The 25,277-nt window shown below is 40.0% G+C and overlaps 1 protein-coding gene across 1 annotated transcript in view; it reads right to left on the minus strand.

The window, feature by feature from the left end:
* Positions 1 to 4,555: 4,555 nt before the first annotated feature.
* The window catches only part of necab2 (N-terminal EF-hand calcium binding protein 2), a 101,202-nt gene continuing 80,480 nt past the window's right edge, over positions 4,556 to 25,277 (minus strand). The window contains exons 10-13 of the mRNA XM_041037477.1: positions 11,154 to 11,266; positions 6,809 to 6,886; positions 5,892 to 5,983; positions 4,556 to 4,584 (exon numbers count right to left, since the gene is read on the minus strand). Coding sequence (XP_040893411.1) covers positions 4,556 to 4,584; positions 5,892 to 5,983; positions 6,809 to 6,886; positions 11,154 to 11,266 — 312 coding nt within the window. The remainder of the gene's footprint in view (positions 4,585 to 5,891; positions 5,984 to 6,808; positions 6,887 to 11,153; positions 11,267 to 25,277) is intronic.

Here is a 25,277-nt window from a genome sequence, read left to right on the forward strand (position 1 = left end):
AGAGCATGTGGGCTGCATTTAGCTGGGCACTCGAGTACTGTAATACTATGGCTGTCAGTGCAGTAAAGTCACTGACATGTAAACATCAACCCATGCAGTATGGCTTTATGTTTCTATTCAGAATACAGAAGCTCCTTCTTGAACGCAAACAAGATTTGACACAGTTTTTAGTGGCACAGGAGTGGAAGTAGTTTTATTTTTTAGTAAATTAGGTTATGCTGTTGCTCTGTCATTAGCTTAGCTGCAGAATATGGTGGTATGGAAGTAGCAATGACTGTGAGTCAAATGTTAAATAGATCTGAAAAGTGTCTAACTGGAAAAATAATAAAAAGCCAAGAAATGTTGACAGCTCTGACCAGAGCTGTCAGCAACAAAAACACACAGGATTTAGGATGTCTCATAATTGTCTGAGGTTAAAGTAATGTTGTTCTTACACTGCCATTTCTAAATATTTGCACAAGCCAATGTCAAAAAAAGTCATGTCCGTAGGTCTGTATGTCATTTCATGTTTTTGCTGATTTAACATTTGGCCCAGTGAAACTTGCTTGTTTTGACAGAGCAGTCAGGTGCAGCTGAGGACGCAGATGGGTTTCAACCCCTGCAAGTTCTACTTTAGCTGGACTCACGGTAAACTGCAGCTAAGCTTGTCAGATGACAGCTGACAGAGCAACAGCCCCACTGTATTTATTCTTGAGGTCTAACAGCCATGTTGAATTTCTTCCCTGTAAAACATTTGCAAAGTTGATTCTTTATATCTCAAATCCTGTATAGTTAACATCCATGTTTGCTAGCTTTGCTACATGTTTTGGCGCTTTACCACTGCAAATTAGCAAAATAGCAGCAAGAATGTCTATGTATGTAAAGTACAATCAAAAACCAGGACCCACTCATAAAAACACTGCTCAGTAGCGCTACTAGTAGTCAAAAACTCCACAGAGTACCTCAGAGACGCTCAGATTAGTAGAGACATTGATAAAGCAACAATGCCTTTGCATGCCTGTTCTACAAACCTGCTGTAATATGAATTTATCTTACAGTATAAGTAATAATATTCAACACTTTCACTATCCACACAGTCCTGCCCTGCTCAATGCAGCCCAGTGCTCTGAAAGAAGGTAGCGGTGCGAGATCAACGTTAGTATCAGTGTAGCTGTATCCCCACTCACTGCTACCACAGTACTGGCAGATGACAGACTGGCTGTCATTCACAAACAAAAGAGAGAAAATAGAACAGTGAGGTGGATGGTAAGATGGCACCTTTGAAAGTAGCTGTAAAGAGCTATGAAGGAGTGACTCATCAACAAATATTTAACCAGATAAACAGTAATACTATATATCTCTAAATACTCTCATCATACTCAATAACCTCTAATATACTGTATCTTTAAGTCACAATATTCACTCATTTTTACATTGTGCTTTCTGAATGAGAGTCTGATTGTTGTGTGGTCGTCTCATAGTGGTGTTAGTGGTGGTAGGGTGAGGTGAGCTGTCCAGGGGATTTTGACATGATTTTGACCTCAGTTCACCAGGGCGAATACGTGAGATCTGGACCAAAATCAGGAAAGGTCAGAACATGTGCAGAGGTGGATCAGATCAGTTTCAAATCCACCTAGAACAGAGGAGTGGCCAACCATTGAAAATGTGGCAAAAATTAGGAAATACTTAACTTGCTGTTTACATACAGTAATTCCAGTTTTTTGGAATGTATCCGAGTATGTAATGGACTGAAGAAATGAAAGGTTGCCAGTTTAGTCGATTCAAAGACATAATTTCTACGTTTATGTATGCACAAAAGGTCTTCTGTTGTAAGGCCTTAAAGACCCTCATTTCACATTATTGTTGTTGGTCACATAAAATTAATATGCTCAGCAGGGTTTTATGAGGATGGTCTTTAGGATGGAAGACCAAACCCAGTCATGAGACCCATCCTGCATGGATACAGGTTAAGGAGGATTTCCTATTAATGCCTTCCTGTTGACTTATAGGTTGTCAGACCCCTCTATCCCATTAGTTTTTTTGCACTCAGCGTTTGAGTCAGTAGTGTCAAAATACATCATCACTGTTAGAAATATTGATGCTAAGGTGCTATCAGCTACAGTACGCTAAGTGGTATGAAGTCTTATCTCAAAGTCAAGATTATTTTTCCAGTGATGTGTTGATAGCTGAATAAGTCTGGTGTACAGAAATCGAATGCAGTCAGTGAAAATGTATTTGTGTCAGTATGTTAATAAGACTAGTGTTGTGTAAGCTAATGCCAAGAGGCCTGCACTGAGGCCTACATTTCCATGCTTACAGGGAGTTTACATCACGTCAAAAAAGGAAAGTCATCTTTTGAAAACCGTTATAACCTCCTCTAGCGTGTGGTGATGTTTAAGGCTTTATATTCAATGTTATTCAGAAGGGTGTTTCTGGTTCTGATGTTAGGTATTCTGATGCAAAGAAACTGTTAAGAGAAGCTGCAGCACCTACTGTATAAAGCTACTGCCACTTCCACTGAGGAAAAAATGTGCACCATAGCTCTATAAGATGACAATAAATACAAATATAATCAATCAATAATAGAACAGCATTTGCATTATGTACAATCTCTACTAGACTTACACAGCTAATATAAGCTACCCATCGCCAATTCAGACAAGGAATGCACAAACAGAAGGCAAAAATAAAACATGGTTTAGCTGCATGGAGAACAGTGAGCGCCGCCTTTTTCTCTCTACTTCGTCTCTTCTGTTTCAAGGTAGCAGCAGACTCTTGTCTAAGACAGAAATTATCCGTTCACGGCAAAAAGACCTATTCATCTCGTCTCTCAAATGACTCTGATGTCAGTGCTCGGAGATTCGACACTAAACCCGAATGTGTTAAATGAAATCAAAGCTACAGGAAGAAATTTAACTCTAAATGTTTCTCTATGTGTTGGCATCAGCATGGGGTTTTTGTTGCTCATGACAATCCTCTGCTGTGTTTGAGTTAACACGTGCTGAACAAGTTCATACCTTCATAGACATTACTCCCACAGTAGCCATTGTGAAGTTCTTCTGGGGCAGAAACTAGATAATCACCAACGAAGCAAATGAGAACATGAAAGAATAAAGATTTGCATTTTATGTAAATATACCATATTGGCTTATAAGAAAATGTTTAGTTTTTTGCCTGAAACTGGACATGAAAAAGTAGCGTCATACATTCATGGATGACACATCAGCAGGCATTTAAAAGTTGAGGTTACAAGCATAACCTTGGTTTTCTGATAGCATGAGAGTGGGAGGGAGTGTACTAAGCTGATGTTTGAAAGAGAATTTTCTACCTTTGTCCGTGTCTCATTGGTGTATTGGAGTACTGGTAAAACTCTTTTTTATTAAATACATTTAATTAAATACATTTAAAAGATGTCAGATATGTTGTATCTTCCATCAGAGTCCTTCTTACCTTCAAAAAGTCTTTGCAAAATAAGGGTTGCCTTAAATTAAGGCTTAAACAGTATTCAGCCTCCTACAACCAACTATGAATCTAACAATGGTGCATGTCTTTATGTTCTTGTGCAAAACTCTTGTTTGCAAGTTGAAAATATTCAAATGAAGAACTTCGACTGCACATTATGTACGAGGTGACGTTTTATCAAATTAGTGATTACAGTAGACGTGCCACTTTACTGCTTTTTGCTAGGTCTAGCTAGCTCTTGTCCATATCTGAGCGGAAAATCTAAAGCTATACATTTTGTACTTTCTAAAAACCCATTCACTGCTTGAAAACCCTTACTTTCTCCATAACATTTTTTTCTTGAGACAGCTGCAACTAGATTACTTAGGGACTCAAGACAACTAAGTCTGTGATGGCTAGCTAATGAGCTAGCTAACCCTTAAGCTAAATTCAAGCATTCAGTTTGTTCCTGAGATAGCAAGCTAATAATCTGGCAATTTGGTCTGTCGGTAGTCCTTATTTACTCAACATTTCAATGCGAGTTCAGAATGACTGATGTGAGAATAATGTCCAAAGCATTTTGGGTAATAGAAGTATCAGAACGCTGCGTATGAGAACAAATGTAGAAAGAGCAGCTACTATGAAAATGACAGCTACATACATGAGCTTTCTATTGAAAATTCAACCTTAACAAGTGTGGGGGGAAAAATGACACATTCCTAAATGCACTATCCAAAAACAGTTACTGCTACATGAAAAACTCAACCCTGGGGTCCCTGCTACATGACAAACTCCACCGTACCAGTGGCTCAGAGCTACTTGAAACATGAACATGAAATAATCCAAAAATCTTGAGCCAGTAATCTACCGTGGTGAGATGCAAACGCGTTTAAGTAATCTCACATTGTAAAATGCACTGTTTGTTTAATTTTCACTGCAGTTGACACCATTCATTTGCACTGTGTAAACATGTACTTACAAAAAGAGTTAAGGAATGTGAGGGTTGAAAGAGGAGAGGAAAGGGAGTGAGAGTGGGTGAAATGCAGAGGGAAAGAGGTCGTAGGGATGGAGGGGGAGTTAAGGAGGAAGTGGGGAGCGTCCAGGAGTCTTGGCGTGTAGTTGAATATCTTCATGCTCAGTCCCTGTTCACACTGCACCAGGCGGCTGCAAACAGAGAGAGAGAGAGAGAGGGAGAGAGAGAAAGAGAAAGGGATGACAAGTGAGAAAAGGGTCAGAAAGAAAGAAAGAGATTGAAAAGAAAATGAGCCCCACGGGGGAGCAGAGACAGAGAGATGTGTGGGGGAATGAGAGGAAACAGATTGAATGGAGATGAGGAGAAACTTGGCAAGGCAGAGAGAGAGAACGAAGACCGAGTGTGAGGGTAAAGAAAGAGAGGCGAGGAGGGCGGAGGTGAAGAGAGATGGATAAAAAAGAGAGAGACAAGGAAAAAGTACAAATGGCCATCTGCCAGGCATCACCTCAAATCACTGACAGCCTGTGCCTCAGAGCATGGATGCATGCCACTGTCAGTTGTTTTAAATGATGCCATTTTCATTGCCAGATTGGTTTAGCTGTTCTGAATCCCTCTGAGCTTCATATAATTACACAGCCAGCCCCACTGACTAAACAATAATCAGTTTCTTAGGATTAAGAAGAGACTGTATTATCAGCTCTTCTGCTTTGTAATTGTGTACTATTGCATAATTTTATCATTTTATGTTCATTACAGACTCAATTTTGTTCTGATTTGTTGTGTTGTTTTCCACTCAGTGATGTTTAATGATTTATGGCCTACCATGCCAAACATTCACGATCTTCAGCTTCACAAAACTGACAGAAACTGCTTTTCTCTGTTTTTATATCTTTATTATATTGAATATATTTGGGTTTGGACAGTTGGTTGGAAAAAAACAAGTTATTTTAAGACTTCATTTTAGGCTGTTTTCTCATGTTAATCTAAAAAATAATCAGCAAATTAAATGTGTACTCCACTTGAATTACTATTATACTCCTATTGATTGGGGTACTTGCAATAGACATTCAAGAAAAAAAAAAGTATGGTCAAAAGTGAAGCAGCAGAGGGTGACATATACCCACATTTGCTGTCTTTTATTGAGTTCACACTTGATGTACATATGTCCAAACACTGATTGTTTGAGCTAAGTGTACCCAGTTCATAACAGTAGTTGGCAGCTGGACTAAGTCATGGATTTGAGTGAGTGATGCAGTGGCCTCTTTAACTATTCTTTCTTTTAGTCCCTAATGTAAATAACTCTCTACAAACATAGAATCCTACACTTCTCATAACGCAACCCGCTGCTTGCAGGTCGCCCTCTAGGAATATTCCCCATAACAGGTGAACTGAGCTTCAAGTCTAAAATCCTTGAACTGCTCCTTTAACAGGTCATAAAATAAAGTTCAGTTGCAGGTCTTATTTTATTCTGTAGTTTTACTAGTGTTCCACCACTAACCTGGCACGGCTACAGAGGACACGGCCTCTGGCTGGCACAGTGTATCCACCTTCACATGCTGAAAGGCTTTGTTGGGGGGCAGCTGGAGGTGCCTAGAATCAGAGGAAGAGGGTGTTAGAGCACACATGCAGCTTTACACACGGCATGTATGTATGTGCGCACACATCTGCAGCCACGCCAATGCACGCAGGCACACACAGCCTCAAACCGCTTTGCACGGCCCTTAGCCTTTACTGTAAGAGCTGAAATATTAATGGCAGTGAGATACTGTGAGCAGTGGAGCAGAAACTCAGATCAGCAGGCAGCTACATCAGCAGGCTCTCTTCATGCCCAGCACCAGCACCATCACTAAATCATGACGACCTGACGCAACTTGAGTGCTTCAGCAACTCTGCAGTGAGTGAATGGCTGAAGAATGCTAATTAAATGTGGATGGAGGAATTTTTCCAACAGGCTCGTGGCAGTAATGGAAGAAAAGTGAGCGCTCTCTTCATTTGACAATCACCAATCAATGAAAACAATGGAAGGAAGGAACGGCATGCTCAGCTCCAAAAAAACTTTCAGAGGAGGCAGAGTGCTGACTCAAAGGCATTTTCAGAAACAAAATGAATGTCCACACTCAGTAATGTCTTTTAATACGTTGGATCAGTGGATAAGCCTTGGGAATTAAACATTTTGCAGCAAAGTACATACTCAGTATGTACACACTTCATTCTGCCTGTTTCTTTGGGTCAGTTTTAGCATCACTGCAAGATAGCCACTTTAAATACATTAGCACTTTTTTAAAGAAACGTGTTCAAACAAGTCAGAGAAAATCAAAAAGCTCTTAATACTGCCATGAGTGACAGATATTAGTGAGAAGCTTAGGTTTAAGATTGAAATGTTCTCTTTGAAGCCAGATGTGACTGAAAACTCACCTCTTCCACTCCTCCTCTCCATCCCAGAACTCGTAGACGACAAAGGATAAACTGTCCGGCAGACGCACCGCAGTCACACTGGAGCACAGACAGAGGGGAGGGGGAATGAGCGGATAATAGACAGATGAGAAGAAGAGATGCATTAGGTTAGACACAGCAGATTGATGGTGTAAGAGATGGCAGAGGAGGGAAGAGATAGATTAGGCAAAGCAGAAGAAATAGCGCAAGGGAGTGCAAGAAGGAAGCAAAAGTCACAACAAGTGCACATTAAAGACACTGTGTTTAAATAAAAGAGAGACAGACACAATAATAGTTTGGGTTTCAGGTAAAAAGATGGTGAATTGTTTCCTATCCCTGCACAATATAGATGTCACAGCACTTATAACACCGAGATGAGGACACAGAAATTACATCCTGTCTATATAAAGATGTAACACGCAATAATACAATGAACAATGGGTGAACAGGTCAGTGGAAATGGGGGCTGTTGGATGTTATTGGCCAAGTCTATGAAGCATTTTATCGGGTACACTTCGCTGTAATGAACAAGGAGTCCATCTTGCCTCCAGAGGGGAGTGAATGCGTTGAAGAATGGTTTTAGCAAGGTACTGAAAACAATCCACTAGGGATCTTTGTCCACATTTGCTTCATAGTGTCGCTCAGTTTTCATAGCAGCGTGTAAGAGCTGGAGAGGTCAAAGGAATCCATCTGGTCTGCAACAATATTTCGATATTTATTTTGACATTTATTTTCAGTCAGTATCAGCCGAAATTGGTGTTTATTTCTCAATAATCTGCATTAAAACCAAAACAATAAGCTGAAAGGTGCTAAAACACACCACAGAGGGTGAGATGAACGGTGTCAGGTGATAATTCTATGTGGTTTTGTGACTCTTTTAATCATCTGATCCTTTCTTAATGTAGAAACATTGATTGTGGCAGCTTCGTGGCATCACCACCAGCCTGTGCTGCTGACTGTACCATTTATGCCAAAACCTCACCCTCTGCTACTCTGTCATTCAGTTTTGTTCATCATATGTTGACACATATGGAGTTTTATTTTAATGCTCATGGCTGACTGGAGTTCAAACACTGTCCCCCGCTGTTGTAGCCTATGAAGACATGGGTGAAAAGAAAACAAATACACATTTTGAGGTCTTCTGCAGACCTTACTCAACAAGTGTTTGACCGGATACAAAAGCCTCTAATTTGGTGCCAGTAAATTTTCATCAAACTCAAGTCCATTGTTTGAATTTAACACCTGTTTGGTGATTTTCTGGCTCTAAATTCATTGATGTGAGAGGAGTGGAGCGGCTGAGACTGTGTTTATGCAGATCAGGCGGTGCAGTGTTATTTCACTCCTTGTTTTGGTACGAAATTACAACGTGGTTTTATGCTCGCTCGAGCTGCCTCTTTTCAAAAACACGATTTTCATTTCAGTTCTCAAAGAGCAATTTTCATGGTGCAAGCACAGACATCTCCAAAAATCACCAACCAAATCACCAACTCACCCTTCCTCTATGCTGCGTTTTACACATTGTTTTTCTGGTTCAGGCAGCTCCATCAAAGATCTCAGAGCACGTTTTGTCATGTGAACAGGATTATTACATCCAATCCACTCTATCACTCTATTATTTTTCTACATTTTTGCAGCAATGACACTACTGTGATGTGCTGTATTATGGTGCAAAACTTACCTATGTCTGACCGAATGCAATATTTTGAGCATAGTCAACACGTGGTTATAACAGGTAAATATTTTACAGATGTCATTTTCTTAATTTCCTCTGTCACCTGCAATGGAAATTCAACATAGAAAGGGACATTGTTTGCACTCATGGGCAGATTATAACTGCATGTAATCACACATTCAGCCTATATGATAATAACCCGGGAAGGTAGAGAGTAAATAAACTTAAGGGATTACAGTTAGTTTATGCAAGATTTAATGAGGTCATGAGGAGAGAGAAAAGTAAAGGTCCTCAGTGACACAAAAGAGAAAGAGGGACAGCACACAGGAGAGAAAAGTCTGCTCAGAGGTAATGAGCAGGCTTCATCCATCACCTCTGTCTCTCTTATGCATTATTTACTTCTGCTACCTATAAGCATTGTGCTGCCCTGCCTGTTACTGATAGAGTGAGATGCTAACAAAGGTACCAACAAATCAGTGAAAAATCTCCTGCTAAAAACAAGCAAGCAGCTAATAGCAGCTTCTGGATGACTGTAGTATTTATGTCCTCCAGGAGCGTGAAGTAGGTATGACTGAGTGAGTGGCTCAGTGATATATTCAAACTCTTCACTTGCTGAGCAAAACTAGTTTGTTAGTACTGCTAAAATCATTGATTTAACCATGATTTCTTCTTCTAAAATGCAATTTTTCATTTTCAGGTATTTGATCATAACCTGTAATACTGGGCAAAAAGAAATTGTGACTTGAAGGTGACTCTAAGATAAAGAGGAAAAAAAGTAATAACAATTCATCCTCAGAGGACCATGATTCTCTGTTCCAAATAGTCCTGACCAGGCGAGGGTGTCCCTAGAGCCATGACTCTAGCTTGACTAAAAATGTCCTTGAATTTGATGTCTGTGTGGATGTGTGGACAATGTGACTGATTTAGTTAATCTAAATTTACATCTCCAGCCTGACCCGTGACAACTGTGTAGAGTTGGTCCACGGCACGGCTTTGACTGAGTGTGACCAACTTTTCCATAACGGTGTGAGCCTGAGACACGACTTCATAACACAAAAATAAACAACAACTTGTCCACACTCCACAACCTTCACCCCCTGCTCCACTTTCCAGCTCCTTCCATCCAGATGATTTTTGGGCATTGTTTGCTGTGGAGCAGCCTCTCTCCACAGGATCCATTTTATTAAAAGATGTGCTGTCACTATTCTGTTGGCAGGTCACAAAACGTGGCGAGATAAATTGGAATGAGGCTGGCTCAAATATAAAAAAATATGGATTTTGTTTTTCCTGCTTTTTCTTTTGCTACTGTAAGTTAAACTTTTTGGTTCTAAATGTATTTCTCTGAAAACACTCATCACTAGAAATTAATCCAACGGTTCCTGCTCAATTAGAAAGTCACTGCATATATTCACCCCACTTTAGTCAATATTTAGCAAGGGCATCTTAAGCAGCAGCTACAGCTTTGTGTTTACGTTTCACAGTTCTCTCAGCTTTGCACATCTGCACACGGCGTGGTTCTCCTTTCTTCTTTGGCAACCTCTTCTGCTTCGCCTCCAGCTTACACAGATGCTGAGTTTTTGAGAATGCCTTGCTGAAGGCAGATTTACCACTGTACCACCTCTTTTTATTTTTATGACTCTACTGTACTCTGAGGGATATTCACTGTCTCCAACTTATTATGCAACCATCTTAAACAGACTACATAGTCATAGTTTAGATGTGTTACAGTTAAGGAGCACACAGTTAATGAATCATTTATTTTGTGTTCTCTATGGCATTTAGATCTATTTTGCAGAGATTTGTTTTCAGTTCAGTTTTAAAGAGTCTTATGTGTTGATCAGTGAGTATTAGTACAACCTAGTTCCATCAGCTATGATGCAATGTTGTAAAACTATGTGATGTTTGTCTTGTCTGCCACATAGCATTGTCAGTTCTGTGCTTACTTTTAAACGCATACTATACGAATACATTCTGTGCTACATGGCGTATTGAAGCCTTTCATCTGTTTCTACCCCTCCTGCAGATCCTTTATCCCAAAGTACAGACTGCAGGAAGTGGTGTGAGAGACTATTATACAAATACAAAAGTGCAGTAAAGCCGGAACCTTAAAGTCATGCCAAGGGCATATGCAAAACTCTGGACTAAGCAAACAGAATACTGAGTCTGAGATTTGGAGAAATCTCTGTTTCACAGCACCCGGGGGCTCCGAGTGGGAGGCACAGGAGGTTTATAATAGGTACAGCATGTGTATATCAGACTACATTACAGGTACAATGTTATGCATACTGGGTATGCTGCATGATATCAGCATCGCACTGATCCAAACCACCTGTGAGTTACAGGGTTTTCTTTCAGGTTGGGGAAAGATAATGATGAAATACCCTCTTAACTGCAAATGTGTGTGGTTTTGTGTGTGTGTGTGAGAGAGAGAGAGAGAGAGAGAGAGAGAGAGAGAGAGAGAGAGAGAGAGAGAGAGAGAGAGAGAGACCAAAGGAGGGAATATCTGGGATTGTACTTAATAAAGTGGGGAAAACAGTGAGGTCCTGACACTGAAAATGGAGCACATTAAATATTTAAGATGATAAGGGTTATGGTGCTGCGCTCTGCAGCAGCAGCAGAGCAGCTGTGAAAATGTGGAGCAGCGGTGAGACTTACTGAAAGCAGTCTCTCTGAGCGGAGACATTCTTCAGGTACTGCTTCAGAGCCTCGCAAAACTCGCCAAGCTTCTTCTGGGAAACCACCATCTCCTGACGAATCAGCAACAAGGACTGCAGACAGAGAGAGAGAGATTTTTGTATTGGTGTAAGCAAGAGTATTTGTTCATGCAGACAGATATAAATACATATACATTTTATTTATATTCCTCACTGACTAATCTCTCATTTCTCAAATCCATTTAGACGCTTGTAGTTTGATACATTGTGGAGAAAATGTAATTACAGCTTGGATTATGTTCCCTGCACCTTGAGTCAGCATTCACTTTTTCAATAATTATCCAAGACCACAGTCTTTCCCCAACTTTAACCAAGCGCTTAGAGTTGCCTGTTATCTAGATAAAACAGGGCTTTTATGATAGCACCTTCAGTTACCAGTAGATTTGTAACAAACCACTGTAAATCCTTTCGTTTGTGGCTTAAGTTTTATGCCTCAGCTGCAGCTACAACCAAGCTTCTCTGATGCTGCACTGCAGTGGGAGGCCATGAGGCAGTGTCCTTTTACAGTCCCCATCCCCCCGCAGATAAAAGCAGAAATGTTCATAATCTCACATAACCAACAGAAATGTTTTGATGGGGACTTTCTGGGGACCCAGAGGTCTAAGATGCACAAGATGTAACTGCAACCTCTCCAGTGTCCTACGTGTGTTTGTGCGAGAGAGATTGACCCGATTTATTGTTGTCATTTTTCTCTGTTTAAGCTCAACTTTCTGTACAGCGCAGCGGCTCCCCTCCCAGTGTGAAAGGTGTGTGTATTTACACGCTTATATCTATGGAAAATGTATGTGCCAGTGTTACACACACACACACACACACACACACACACACACACACAGTGCAATTAAAAATTCATCCACTATGACCTAGATAACTACAGCAGTGTCTCACTGAGACTTCATCACACACGCAAATACTGTAAATGCATACATACTGCATATATACAGACTGATGCCTATTTGCACATCATACACATACACACATTCACACTCTCTCTCTCTCACACACACACACACACACACACACACACACACACACACACAGTACCACATATACAAAAAACACTAAGTGATTCATTACACACTTTCTCATTTGATCAAGATGAGCTGTGTATCTTGATAAAAAAACTCCTCAGTCTTGTTGTGTTAAATATGAATTTACTTGTTCACTGTTGTCCTGCAGTCGATTTGACAGAGAACAGGTTCGTTGGAAACTCTGAATTTCTCTCATGATGACGGATGAACATTGTTGTAAAACAGAAAAAAGATTTTTTCTTTCTTTCTTAGGAACTGACACCTTGACTGCACCAAGAGCACGCAGCTAATATTTTAGACCCTTGAATTTTTTTTTCTGCCATTTACAGCCACTTTATGAAGTTCACAGGAAATATAAGCATAACAGAATCTTGCTTTGTGTGTGTTTGCCCAGTAATACGCACAAGTTATAAGACAGAACTCACTAATGACTGTTGTAGCTTTGAGTCTTCCTTTAAGCATATAGTCCTTTGTACATTCAATTGTCAAAAGCACTTACTCATCACTTTGACTTGGTATTGGCTTATCTTCCTCTCCCACCTCAGCCCTGTGCTGTTTTTCTGCTTACTACATTTCTGACCTCATCTCTAACCCTCTCACCTAACACTAACCCTCTAACTAACCCAGCTCTTCTGGCCTTGCTCCCACTCTCCTCCTCCTCCCTTGTCCTCCTCCTGCCTGTGGTTCTCTTCCTCTGTCCTCACTCTAAGTCTCCTCTACAATACAGATGACAATCCAATCCTGTTATCTATATGGAAATCACTGCTGCTCTCTGTGTTTCAAGCTATTTTGGACGGTAAACCCTGTAACCTGGAGGCAGCTGTTTCTCGTCACTGACTGCTTCTGTTTTTAATATTTCACTCCTTTTCTCTGCAATGAGAAATATTCCCAGTTATCTTTAAAATACTGGCAGTGGCTGTGTACAGAGGAAGTGCTGTTGCTATTAGCAGGGCAGATGTTAGATTCCGGGTCATGCAGCTGTTGAGTAACTGGAAACAGCTTCTTGTTCAACATCCTTATCAGAGAGCTGTCTTTAGTTTGCAGATATTAGCTACAGCTCTTGCAGTTTGTGCTCATACAGGCTCTAAGTATTCAACACATCTGCGTGTACTTGTGTGTTAGTGCGTCTCTGTTGCTTTGATTGTCTGTTTTATTGGCATGTAATGGCTGTTTATCTCCTGACATCACTGTTTATCTGTTGCCATCAACTTAAATTACTGTCGCGAGGCAACATCAGGCTGCACGAGTGAACCCTCGGCTGTTTTTCAGTAAACATATGTGCTGCGTGTGTGTGTGTATATGTGATTTATGAGGCAATGATTGCATGGGCGTGTACGTGTGCAGCGCCCATAACTGTGATCGAACCTGACAGACTTATAACTGCTGTACAGTCTACCTTAAGACATGAGCGCACACACAAATACACACACACACATCCTACCAACTTAATTAGAAACACTACATTGCCCAGCAGCCTCAGTTAATCTAATCACTACCACTCCATTAACCATCCTGCCTCCCTGACCAAATCACTGCGATTACATCCGCTCCCCTCTGACACAGTGGCCCTGCAGAGGTGATAAATCAGAAGCCTCCAACCCTCCACCTCTGTTTTCACCGCCCTGTGAACCTCTGTGTCAACAGTCAGCATCAAAGCTCTGTCAATGTAAAGGCCTCTTTTTTCCCAGCAGTCCTGTCTACGCTGTAGTTCACAAACTGTCATGACCATATGGTGGTATTACCATGTCATACCATGTGATTTTTACATTTTCAGTATTGGTTAGGTATGTGAGGTACAGTTTTCTCTTTCTAATGGGAAACTCTGTGTGGTCATTGGTGACTGTAATTATGGAGTGCCTCAAGGCTCAGTCTTTGGTCCTTCACAACTGTATGTTTCCTGTAGGTCAAATCTTTCAGAAGCACTAAATCAGTTCTCATTTAACGCCGATGACTCACCAGATTGACTTCTCAATTGACTCCTACAACAAAACTCAACTGGGAAAAAAGATATAACCTCTCCTTCAAATGTTAAAAAGTGTCTTTCTCAAAACCCTTTTTCAGTAAAACTTCAGTAAAGATTTGTGCATCTCCAAAAATAGTGAACTTTTCTGTAAAAAATACTCCTAGAAATAAATAAAACAATTAAAAAATGAAGTCATTTTGGTTAGCTTTGGGTGTTGATGTTTTACACTAGAGATGCTTCTATATTCATTCGATTCCTATTTTATATTTTCTGCATATTTCCTGCATATCCTCCCTATACAGTCTAAATGCAGTAGTAAAACCTCCATAGTGTCAGGAATACTTAAAATGGAGAAATACTAAATCTCCAAATTTCAGCCTAGTGTACGGTTAAAAAGTGAAACAAACACATATTGATTAGAATATATCAGAATCAGCTTTAGAAAGCTCGGCTGTCTGATGTGTGTGTAATTGTGGAATATGCCACTCAGACATGTCTGTGGTGTCCTTGGTGGCAGTTACAGTGTTGTTTATGCTATGGTGGTGGAATCAAGAGAAAATCCACATCAGACACCTAACTGAAGCCTTCATTTATTTTATGAAATCCGCTCAGTAAATGTTTTTAATTTGGTGAAATGGATCGAGACATCAGTTAAGTGCCTGACGTGAATGTTTATCATTCATTGTGTCACTGCAGCACAGCATTTGCTAATTGCTTATTTCCTGAAGTTAAATGTCAGGCAGCATTTTCCATTGTTGTTTCTGCACATATACTTGGTGAATGCCATATTCACTATGGAATTTATTAGATGCACTTGAAGGCACTTTGTACCTGTAAATATAAAAACAGGACTGAGAGGGACTAAACAATGGCAGCTTTTTTAAACCTCTTACAGACTATTTTCTTTAAATCTACCTGTCTTTAATATATAATATGTTAATTTTCCATTAAACACACATCGGCTATTCCTGTCATCAGTGATGGTAATATGTATGAAAACGAGCAAGAACAAAACTTGATGGTGCAGTCATCTTCAGCGTTGATCCAAGTGGATTGTAAAGGCTCACTGAGCTGGATCACAGTCAGATTTTAGTCATCTGGTTTTTAAACATGTAAACTGGCACTGGTGTTTCAACTACATTGTTCTCCCCCTACAAGACAATATTAATCTCATTACAATTGCTCATGTCCTGTATTTCAAACTCTACACCCTCACTTCATAACACAGACTTTCTGTTAAAAAGAAAAAAAAGCACACCTTTAAAATATAATAAATACAAAATGTTTTTTTCCCCAGTAACAGCTGAAATCAACAATAAAGCAATTGTGATTTGAAAAAAAAAAAAAAAATCTAAATTATAATTAATTGCATGCCGACAATTAACTGAACAGAAAAAGATGGTAAACAAACCCTGGGATCCTGTGAAATGCAGGAAATTACAGACTAAATAGAAATAGGTGAGATAGGTAGAGTTAAAGTTGTGGATATGACCCCGAAGATTAATTCACACCACAAAAATGCAATGAACAACTAAAATTTAATGTATGATGTTTTACAGTTTAATATGCATAGATTTGAAATATGCACAGACTCCTGTCAGACGTCTGCAGCTCTGTGCTTTCTTTTCATTTAAGAGCTGCCTTGAGCTCTCAATATATATGATATAATGAATTTGGTCTGCCAGAGTCTGTTCATTGTGTGTGTGTGTGTGTTGTGTCAGTAAGAACATCTATAATGGTGTTTGTTCTTGCACTTATAAAGCCTGCAAATAACTACCTGCAGTGTGTGTTTATAGGACACTATTGACTCTATGAGCTGGCTTGATTGGACTATCACCATGTCGTAAAGATATGTGGAGCCTTGTTCACAGGGTTGTATAAATATTATTGATTTCTGTCTTTTCCTGCTCCTGATCAGCATTCTTCAACACTGCCTCTTCTATCTTTAAAAAAAAAAAAAAAAAGATTACATCCTTTTGCTGCCAACTGGAGCTTGAGTACTCATAGCGTAAGTGTTAGTTTGGGCTTAGATTTTTTTTTCATGATATGTTGAATTTAACATTTGAGAATAAGAACATCTCAGTAAGAAATTGATCCAATCCAGTCACATAAGAGCAGAGACCAGTGATCACTCTTCAGAGCTACACACTGTCTCTATTTGACCTGGAGCCTCAGGTGTAAGAACAGCCAGACTAAAACACAGCACCAGTGATTTTTCTCCCTTCTGCCTTGGCAATAATCTCACATGCCACATTCTGATTAATGATAACCAAACACATTTAAGAATTAAAACATAATGAATTGAAGAAAAGTTGTCTAACTTTTAATTTCATTAAATTATACCCTTTTTAAATAGTTGATTCTGTGCATTTTTTTTTTCAGCAGCAGCCACATTTCCTACCGCTGCTTGTTCAAATTAAAAGCATTCAACCGATGAAACAAGTGAGGATATTGCAGGAAGTGCAGTGTGCTTGTCACAAAGGTTAGCACTGACTGTAACTGTTTATTACGCAAAAATGCGTATACGAAACAAGACATGCTACACTTCGGCTTGTTTTTTGACAGTGAATGCGTTTTAAATATTATAGGGAGTAAAGGGACAGTCAGGAGCAGCCAGAGAGCTGCATGTTTGAAGGAACATTCGTGTTTCTGTTTTAATCAATACAGCTGTCTACTTGCATAACGGCTTGCATGTTACTCATGCTATACGCCTGTAAAGGCAACCCAAAGCTATTTTCCTGTGTTTTAGGCATGTCACTACAGTCACTGTGTATTGGGCTCTGATTTCTCACAAAACGTTGCTGACCTACAACTCAATACTGTGTCTGAATGCCTCCTGTGCAGATGGAGCACCTGTGTAGCTGCAGCTAATGTGCTACTCATGCTGCGCGTCCTGTGCAGACACGTTATTAGATGCAGGTGACACACCTCCAACTCCTCAGCAAGGTAACACTCATACTGTGTGTAGCATGAACGCAGGTCGTGGTTGTTTATGGCAGGATGGAAAAATGACTGACTGCATTATTAAAACAGTGTGACTTCGTTTGTTTGTTATTCACACTGTAAACAGATCCTCTCTTAACTGTAGTGTTACACAACACCTGGGTGTCACCAAATCAACTGAGACTAAAATTTTTAGCATTAAAATTTTAAATGTAACAAAAATCTTACAGTAAGTGTTATATGGTCGCGTGTTCAGCATGGGCCAAAGCTGCCAGTGATGTGGCTGGTAAAGATTTTGTGTATTGGCACACCCTTGAAATCTACCATGTGTACATTCTTATGTGTTTGCTCTCCGCCCCACAGTCACTTCTGATATGACCTCTGGGGGGTGCCAGAGTCAGAAATGTTCAGATTCCTCACTCAGGGGACAATGTGTCAAAAACTTGATGTGCTATATAGTAAGAAGACGTTCTGGGAAATGTGAGAGAGCTGAAAGTATGTCAGATGTAAAGCACTTTAACCACTCATGCTGTGCTCTCTCTCCCTCTCATATTGTCTCCACACATCTGTATGCAAACCCCCCAGTGAGCTGGAAGCTTTGCACTAATAAATGTATAAAATATGCATCATCACATCATCACCATCTATCAAGGACACATACAAATTAGTATATTGGACTATACAGTGTCTATTGTAGTGTTTAGCAGGAGTGTGTTAATGAAAACATGTGTGCATGTGTGTGTTTAGTATGCTGCTGTGTGGGATGTTAACCCACTGGGTATGAAAATGTGAGTACCAGAAGGATATGTATGTGCTACAGGGAGGTGTGGGGGGGGGCCGTCTAAGGTTACCATGGGAACTGGGAAATACCAGTTACCCACATGCAGGTCTTCATCTCACATCCCCATTCGTTCTCGACTCTTCACCCCCCCCCCACATGCTCCCCTATTATGTCTTTTCCTCAGGCCTTCCGTCCCCACTTCTCTTCATTGCCCCAGTTTTTCTTTCCTTTGACATCTCAAGGCTCCACTTCTTCACACTTCTTTTTCTCACAACTCCTCCTTCCTCCCTCCAACAATCCCCCAACATCCCTCTATCTTCTGCCTCTCTTATTTCCTCCCCTATACAGCTCTTCTCTCCTTCTCATTCTTCCTCATACTTTCATTTTACTTCATTTACTCTCTTCCCTATCCTCACCCCTCCTCCCTCCTTTCCTTTCTCCTGCTCCATCTTCTTCTGGCTCTGGGCTCAAGGAATTCCTAATTTATTCAAATAAAACAGGAGAGAAAGAACCCCTTCATTAGTTCAGGGATAATTTGCATACCTCTCCTTGGGCTGCAATAATAGATGGATGACTACAGTATGGCTTACAGTGTCCTGACCTGCTGACAGCAGCGGTGGGAAAAGAAGAATAAATACCTTACAACCAGCTGCAGCAGTTCACTTACAAAATTGGTTGTCATCCTTTTTGGACTGCAGCACCATTTAATTCCTTATTTTAAGGCCATGTTGGACGTAGGGCTTTAAGTAGTGGTTATGTAACAAGAAATTGGTACGACTTCAGATTGTGCTCGATTACAAGTCAGTGAACAAAGTAATTCAAGTGGCAAGTTTCTATTTCATGGTGAGTCAGTGGGGAAAAGGGCTCGTTGTGTTGAAATGATCGACACTAATAAGCAGAGTTGTGAGATTTGACAAATGAAAAAAAAAAAATCAATGTCACTGCACAGTCCAAATACAACCAGCATTTTGGTACAAATAGAAGAGATGTGGGCATGTAAAGCTGCATTAATCAGTTTTGTTGTTGTTGTTGTTTTTTGACCACTTGGTGGCAGAGATCCAAAACGAGCTGACACTGCATGTGTGCACCTCCAGCGGACATGGAACAATGTTAGCATTAATCCGGAGTTGTGTTTTTGTCAACCTGATGAATTTGAAGTCCAATATTCACTGTTCATTTATCTCTTTTTGCTCTCCACCAACTGAGGAGAAAATTTTCTGGCTCTTTATCTCTTTTAGCCAGTTGCTCATTTTGTCCGTACTAATTGCTGGACAGGTTAGTGCACAGGATTTATTTTTTTTTACTGAAAACTGCCTGCTACTGGAAACAGTAATGGTGAGAACTGTAAAATCAAAACAAGTAGCTAAAAGACACTAAAACACAGAGCTGAGGGGAACTGCAGAGTCAGGTGATAATTCTCGCCTCTACAAGAAACACATTTCACACTACAAATAATAATTTGACTGATTGTTAATGCAAATATATTAATTAGTGCAGCTTTAACTTGAGCAGTGATAGCTGGGCTGCTGCCTGTGTGGCTTTCATTTGGTTGTTCCTCGCTCAGTCCAAAGAAGTGGAGTTTAGATGAATTGGAGATTCTGACATGAATGTGTGAATATGAGCACAAATGGCTGGAAATGTAAGCTAACAGAAAAAAAAGACATGTTTACAAATGCGAGCTTAATGTAGACGTACTCTTAAAAAAAAGGGGGGATTCACAGCTCTGCCAACAGGTTTGACTCACAAGTGATATCTGGGTAATTCAGAAACAAAGGTGACAATGAAACAAATTAAGTGTAAGTTGAACTTCTAATTACAGCTTCGCTTTATGGAACCAGAGCTTGGCTCTAGTCTGCAGCCCCCAGATGTTATTGTGTGTGTGTTAAAATTCCATCTCTGAGATTATTGCTGCAATTATAAATGGGGCCGACTTGCCTGGTGAAATTAGGGTGAATGGCTGCTCTGAACACTGTTAGATTTCGTAATGCACGAATGCGCTGTGGGACTGCAGGCCCGCTCATTCATATTTTGCCTGCTAAAACAACAACAAAACTCTTTAGACACACAGCTATTTATAGGACAGTTACAGACTTGGATTCCTTGACTGGACAATTCACACGCACACAAAAAAGCAGCATTCAAAAAGCACCCAGAACAGTATCGTTTGGCTACAATAAAACCAGAAAACATTTCTTTCACAGCCTCAAAACAAATCCAATATGTACCTTGCATACCACATTTTAATCAGTGGTAATTAATTTTCATTCTATGTTACATTAGCATTTGGAGCGAGTCCCTGAGGTGCCATCAAGATGGAGTCCTCATAAAGAAAACTGAATTGAAATGACAGCTGCCTCTGATGTCCTGATAATGCAACACTGGCTGAAATATTTCCAAGGACAAATTCTTTTTTATTGCCACCACCTTCCCTCAGTCTTCTTATCCGTCTCTCACTGACAAACACAGCACTAACACATTTTCTGTACGGCTGCCTGTCTCTCTTTATCTCCGTGATTCACCAGCTCCCTGTGAACTCCACTGATGCAGCCTGTTTGTATATCGATTCATCAGGCGTATCACTGCTGTGTAAGGATCTCTCTCCCATCTCAGTGTTGGTGCATAAAACACTCTCTATTCTTTTAGACCGTTTTACCTTGATTGTTCATGTGCAAAACACAATGTGGTTTTGCATTTAGTGTATTGACCTCAAAGCAGTGGTTTCCACGAGGCTTAACAAAGAATTTTTTTTAAATGTATTTAATATATCACGACTTATTGAATATCTGTCTCTTTATTATCCCAGATGAATTTCTTTCCTCTCTGTTTATGAATTCCTCCCCACATCAGTAGATTCATTCCGCCTCTTGCTTTTCCATCTATCCAAATGTATTCCTTTTATCAATGTTTACATCTCTTGATGAAGGATGCATTTCTGTGGAACCTCTCTGTATGCATCTCAGGGCACATTCTCAATCAGCATGCTTACAGAAATATACTGGAGCACTGATGAGTTTTCTCCTTCACTTCAGGTTTGTTTGGACAGGTGACAACAACGTGGTTTGAATTCTAGAAGGAAACAAATAGCAGATAACTGAACCAGGTGGTGGCTATTTTTTAAGCTTAAGGTGTGTTCAGCTCGATTTTTCTGTGCATCTGACTTTATTGAGTCAGTTTACCGACTGTACTCTTCTCTTCTATTGTTAGCACCACATGTTGTTATATCAGCCAAACAGTGTGAAAATATATAAATAGCTAAGAAATATAGTTTTGTAATCAAGATGAATCCAAATTCCACAGTTCTAAAGAGCTGCTGTTTGCTGAAATCTACATTTGAACGCGAGTACTTTGTTCGTGCCGAAGCCATCTGAGCCACGTCCAAACCCTCCTGCCACAACAGGTTAACACAGAACAAAATACTGTGGGTGACTATATTAAACATTAAAGGAAATCATGAGGAAAGCGTGTGCTGCTTGCATTAGTTAAATTAAACAATAATGGATCACAGGAACCTGAGGTCTAAAGAAAAAAAATGAAACCTTGCAACATTACAGATAAAGCCTACGTCAGCCATCTTGAGGCATCATCCACATCACCCCTACTTCCTGCAGCTATGCCATTATCCCCTAATTACCACTTGGCCACAGTCGCCGCTGTCTAGCAAAGGTTAAAAAGGCTCTATTTAACTTATATGTACACTGAAAAATGTACATTACAGTAAAGAGAGCAGAAAGGTCTATCACCTTTAGGGACTGGCATCAGATTAGTTTCATTTGTATGTGTTTGACTGTTAAGGTGCATGCAGTTAATTTGACTGAAAAAGGCTCTGCTCTCTGACGGAGATCTCAAACAATCCACGTAGCAACAAGGATCCTGCTGGAGAACTGATCTCACAAAATGTGTGAACATTAAAATTTGGTTAAAGCAACAAAACAAAAAACAAAAAACAAAACAGCATTGGCATAAGTATGAGTCAGGATAGAAGGCATGTTGTAAGCATGCATATGATAGGATATTACTTGTCAGCTAATAGACACAAATTTTTGTTGTGTTCATAAATGATGTCTCATTCATTATGTTTCCAACTTTATCTGCATTCGGCGCAGTGAAAACAAGCACCACCGAGCTCTGCCTCTCACTCCCATTTACTCTCTGCCTCCCTGCCCTCATTAAGTGCCCCTCTCTCTTTCCTTTGTCTCTTTTGTCCACAGGACCTTAGTTATACAGACACTGTGTTTCACATTCATTGAGCCCTGCATGCCAGTGAAATAATGCTGATCTGGCTCGATGGATAATTAAAGGCACTGGGACTGACTGCAACAAGAGCCAAGCAGACAGTGTACTTTACACTGTTTGTATATGTGTGTGTATAAATGTGTGTTTCAGCGGCTTTGATCCAAAGATTTTTTTCCTCCTCCTCTGGGTGATTCTCTTGTTATTTGCTTTTATTCCTTCTGACCCTCTGTTGCTTTTACCAAAACCTCCTTCACTGCTTATTATTATTCGTGCAATAGGCTTCCTGCTGTTTTGTTTTATGATTAGGTTTACTCTGTTTTGATGATTGCTAATAATTAAACTTAAACAATAAATTTATTATTATTGTAGAGAAAAAAACAAGGTGCGGCCTCATATGGAAAAACAAAATAGATAAACAGGGCCTTTGTGTGGAGTTCGGTAGTGAGTAGTGGGTTGAATTAAAGCCCGCAAGAAAATGGTCAATGAAGTCAATTAAAGAGAGAAGAGAGAGGATAAAGTCAAAATATATGGACTTCAAGGACAAAGAGAGACACACACACACACACACAGGAAGAGATACAGTGAGCAAGCTGTCAGTTTCGCAGGCTAAGTGGACTGAATTGTGTTGCAGCAGAGACAGAGGGAGATAAACAAACAGAGAAAGAGTGAGAGAGGGAGATGCAGCATGGGTTGCGGTTGATTAATGCACGTAGGAGCGGTTTATTGAATTTACAGAGAAAATCTCCAGCACCAAGAACACAAACAGCCACCAGGGGATTGGGGGACATTCAGGGAACAAGTGCCACCATTCATACATCATGACAGTAGACAATGAAAAGATCCAGATCTCATAAGAGTCTTCTAACCAACAGACCTGTCAGACATGACTGACTTTGATGGGTCTTATATGACCGAGTCACGTTTCTTTAGGGCTTTAAATACTGTAAAGACTTTTCATGCAGTGGGAATAAGTACTGAATGAAACATAAACACATAATCCCTCTAATGACTCTCATTCGTTCCTTCAAAGCTGCTACATTAGCATTTTAACATTAGTACACTATTAGCAAATTCATTTGGAGCCATCTTTATAACTGTAAACAAACAGGACCAAATAGAGCTGAAAAGAAGAAGCTTTCTCTGGTCCTAAACCATAGAGATGGTGTTATTCTGTATCCCTGTGGCTCTCGGTCCCAAGCCAGACTGTTCCTGCTAAAGACATAAATCTTTAAAAACAGCTCGCAAATATAAAGTTTCATTAAAAAAAAAAAAAAAAGGCTCAGTAATTTCCTAAACCTGCTGGGCACGGTCGTCTTTAGCAACTGTTAGTCAAACAGGGATCAACTGTCTATTTCCAGCTTGAGGATTCACACACACACTTTGTACACTAGTGAGTATTTATGGCAGATGGACGGTATATGTTGGACTGAGCCACAATAAACTAAAGTGCCAATGTTTTTTTATAATGAAGTTACCCAGTGCAGTGGCATGACTCATTAATGTGCCTTTAATAGTTTGGATGGATTGGAGCTCTGTGGCACAGAGAAATAAGATATATCACACCGTGGATACACAGATGATATTTATTAGTAGAATCAGTTAATGTTGGTCTTTTTATAATTTGTTGAGAATAAGAAAAATAAAAAAAAAAACATCACCAACCGTATCCTTCAACATACAACATGAATATATTGTGTTTTCACACTGGTAAAGTGACAAAATCACAAAAAAACCCTATTATCCTGCAATACAACAGAAATGGAAGAGCTGCTCACAACTGCAAAAACTACAAAGATACGATCTGTAAAACTGTAAAGCTGGATTGCAGTTCTAATGCTGCAGACGTATGATGGCCACTGAGAGTGAGAACTACAGAGCACTAGTTAAAGAATCCATTAAAAAGCTGTTACTGAAATAATCCACACTATGAACAGTATCAAACACAGGGTCTGAGAATGTTAAGAACTATTTAATTGGCAGTGACATACCAAAGTCACAGTTTGACCAATTTAACCAACAGTCTTTCACACTTTCCTCTCAGGAATCCTGCACCACTTCAGCACTTCTCAAGGATTTTTTCACATAACACAAAAAAAGTGATGTATTGTTCCCAGAGGAAGAAAGTGTCTGACCTCCAAGTGGAGGAGTGGCTGGGGTCAAACTCTGCTTCAGAACGTGGAGCTGGCAGGGGTTCGTCTTGCTCAAGGACACTTCAGCATGGGGCCAATCTTGCCAACAAAGTGTCTGGGCATAGTTCACTAACCTGCTGCCCTGCTTCCTCCTTTAGCTTGTGATGAAGCTTTAGCAGCAAGCCTGAAGCAGGAGCACCGTGGTGCAACCAATCACTGCTCTCCTCAACATTTCCACATTTCCTCAACATAGCACAGTATCCTCCAGTGGAGGCTGATCTGTCTCTCCAATGCTTTTTTATTCTCAATAATTCACTCACTTTGTCATAAATACAGTTATAAATGAAAAGACTTCACTTTGCAATATTTTGTTCTTTGATACTGAAACATCAATCTGAATTCAATGAGGAACCATTTCTTTCTATTTTTTGGAACTGTTCCCTCTGTGTTTTGATATAACCTTAAAATATCAATAGTAATTCATTGTCACCTTAAAACTCTCTGCACACAATAGCTGACAGACTGCTGGGCTGAAAAACACCTGCTACGTAGGACGCTTTATGTGATCGCCCCAGTGTGGCAATATTTATGAATCATTTCTGTTATAAAAATACCTTGTATTCATTAAAATGCCAAGAGAATGGCTGAGATATTATCCGACAGAAATGTTTGTGAGTTGGAGCGATGATAGGAGAAGAAAAGAGCTCATGAAGCCGAATTCACAACAACTAAAACTGACTGAACCATCATCTGGTTCCTCATGAAGGAGAACAGTTCTAACAGTTCTAACTTCCTGCTTAAAGAGGTGTGCAGAGCAGGAGGATGTGAATGGATGTAAGGGACCAGCTCCACGGAAACAATTTTACCACTTATATGCTCTTGTGCAAGCAGCTTAAATCAACTGCTCCACTGGAGCAAATCTGCCAGCCTCAGACAGCCATGGGTACGACTTTTAAGACCTTTTAATGCTACATAGAACTGCAAT

The sequence above is a fragment of the Toxotes jaculatrix genome, chromosome 5, assembly GCF_017976425.1.
Source record: "Toxotes jaculatrix isolate fToxJac2 chromosome 5, fToxJac2.pri, whole genome shotgun sequence".
Lineage (NCBI taxonomy): Eukaryota > Metazoa > Chordata > Actinopteri > Toxotidae > Toxotes > Toxotes jaculatrix.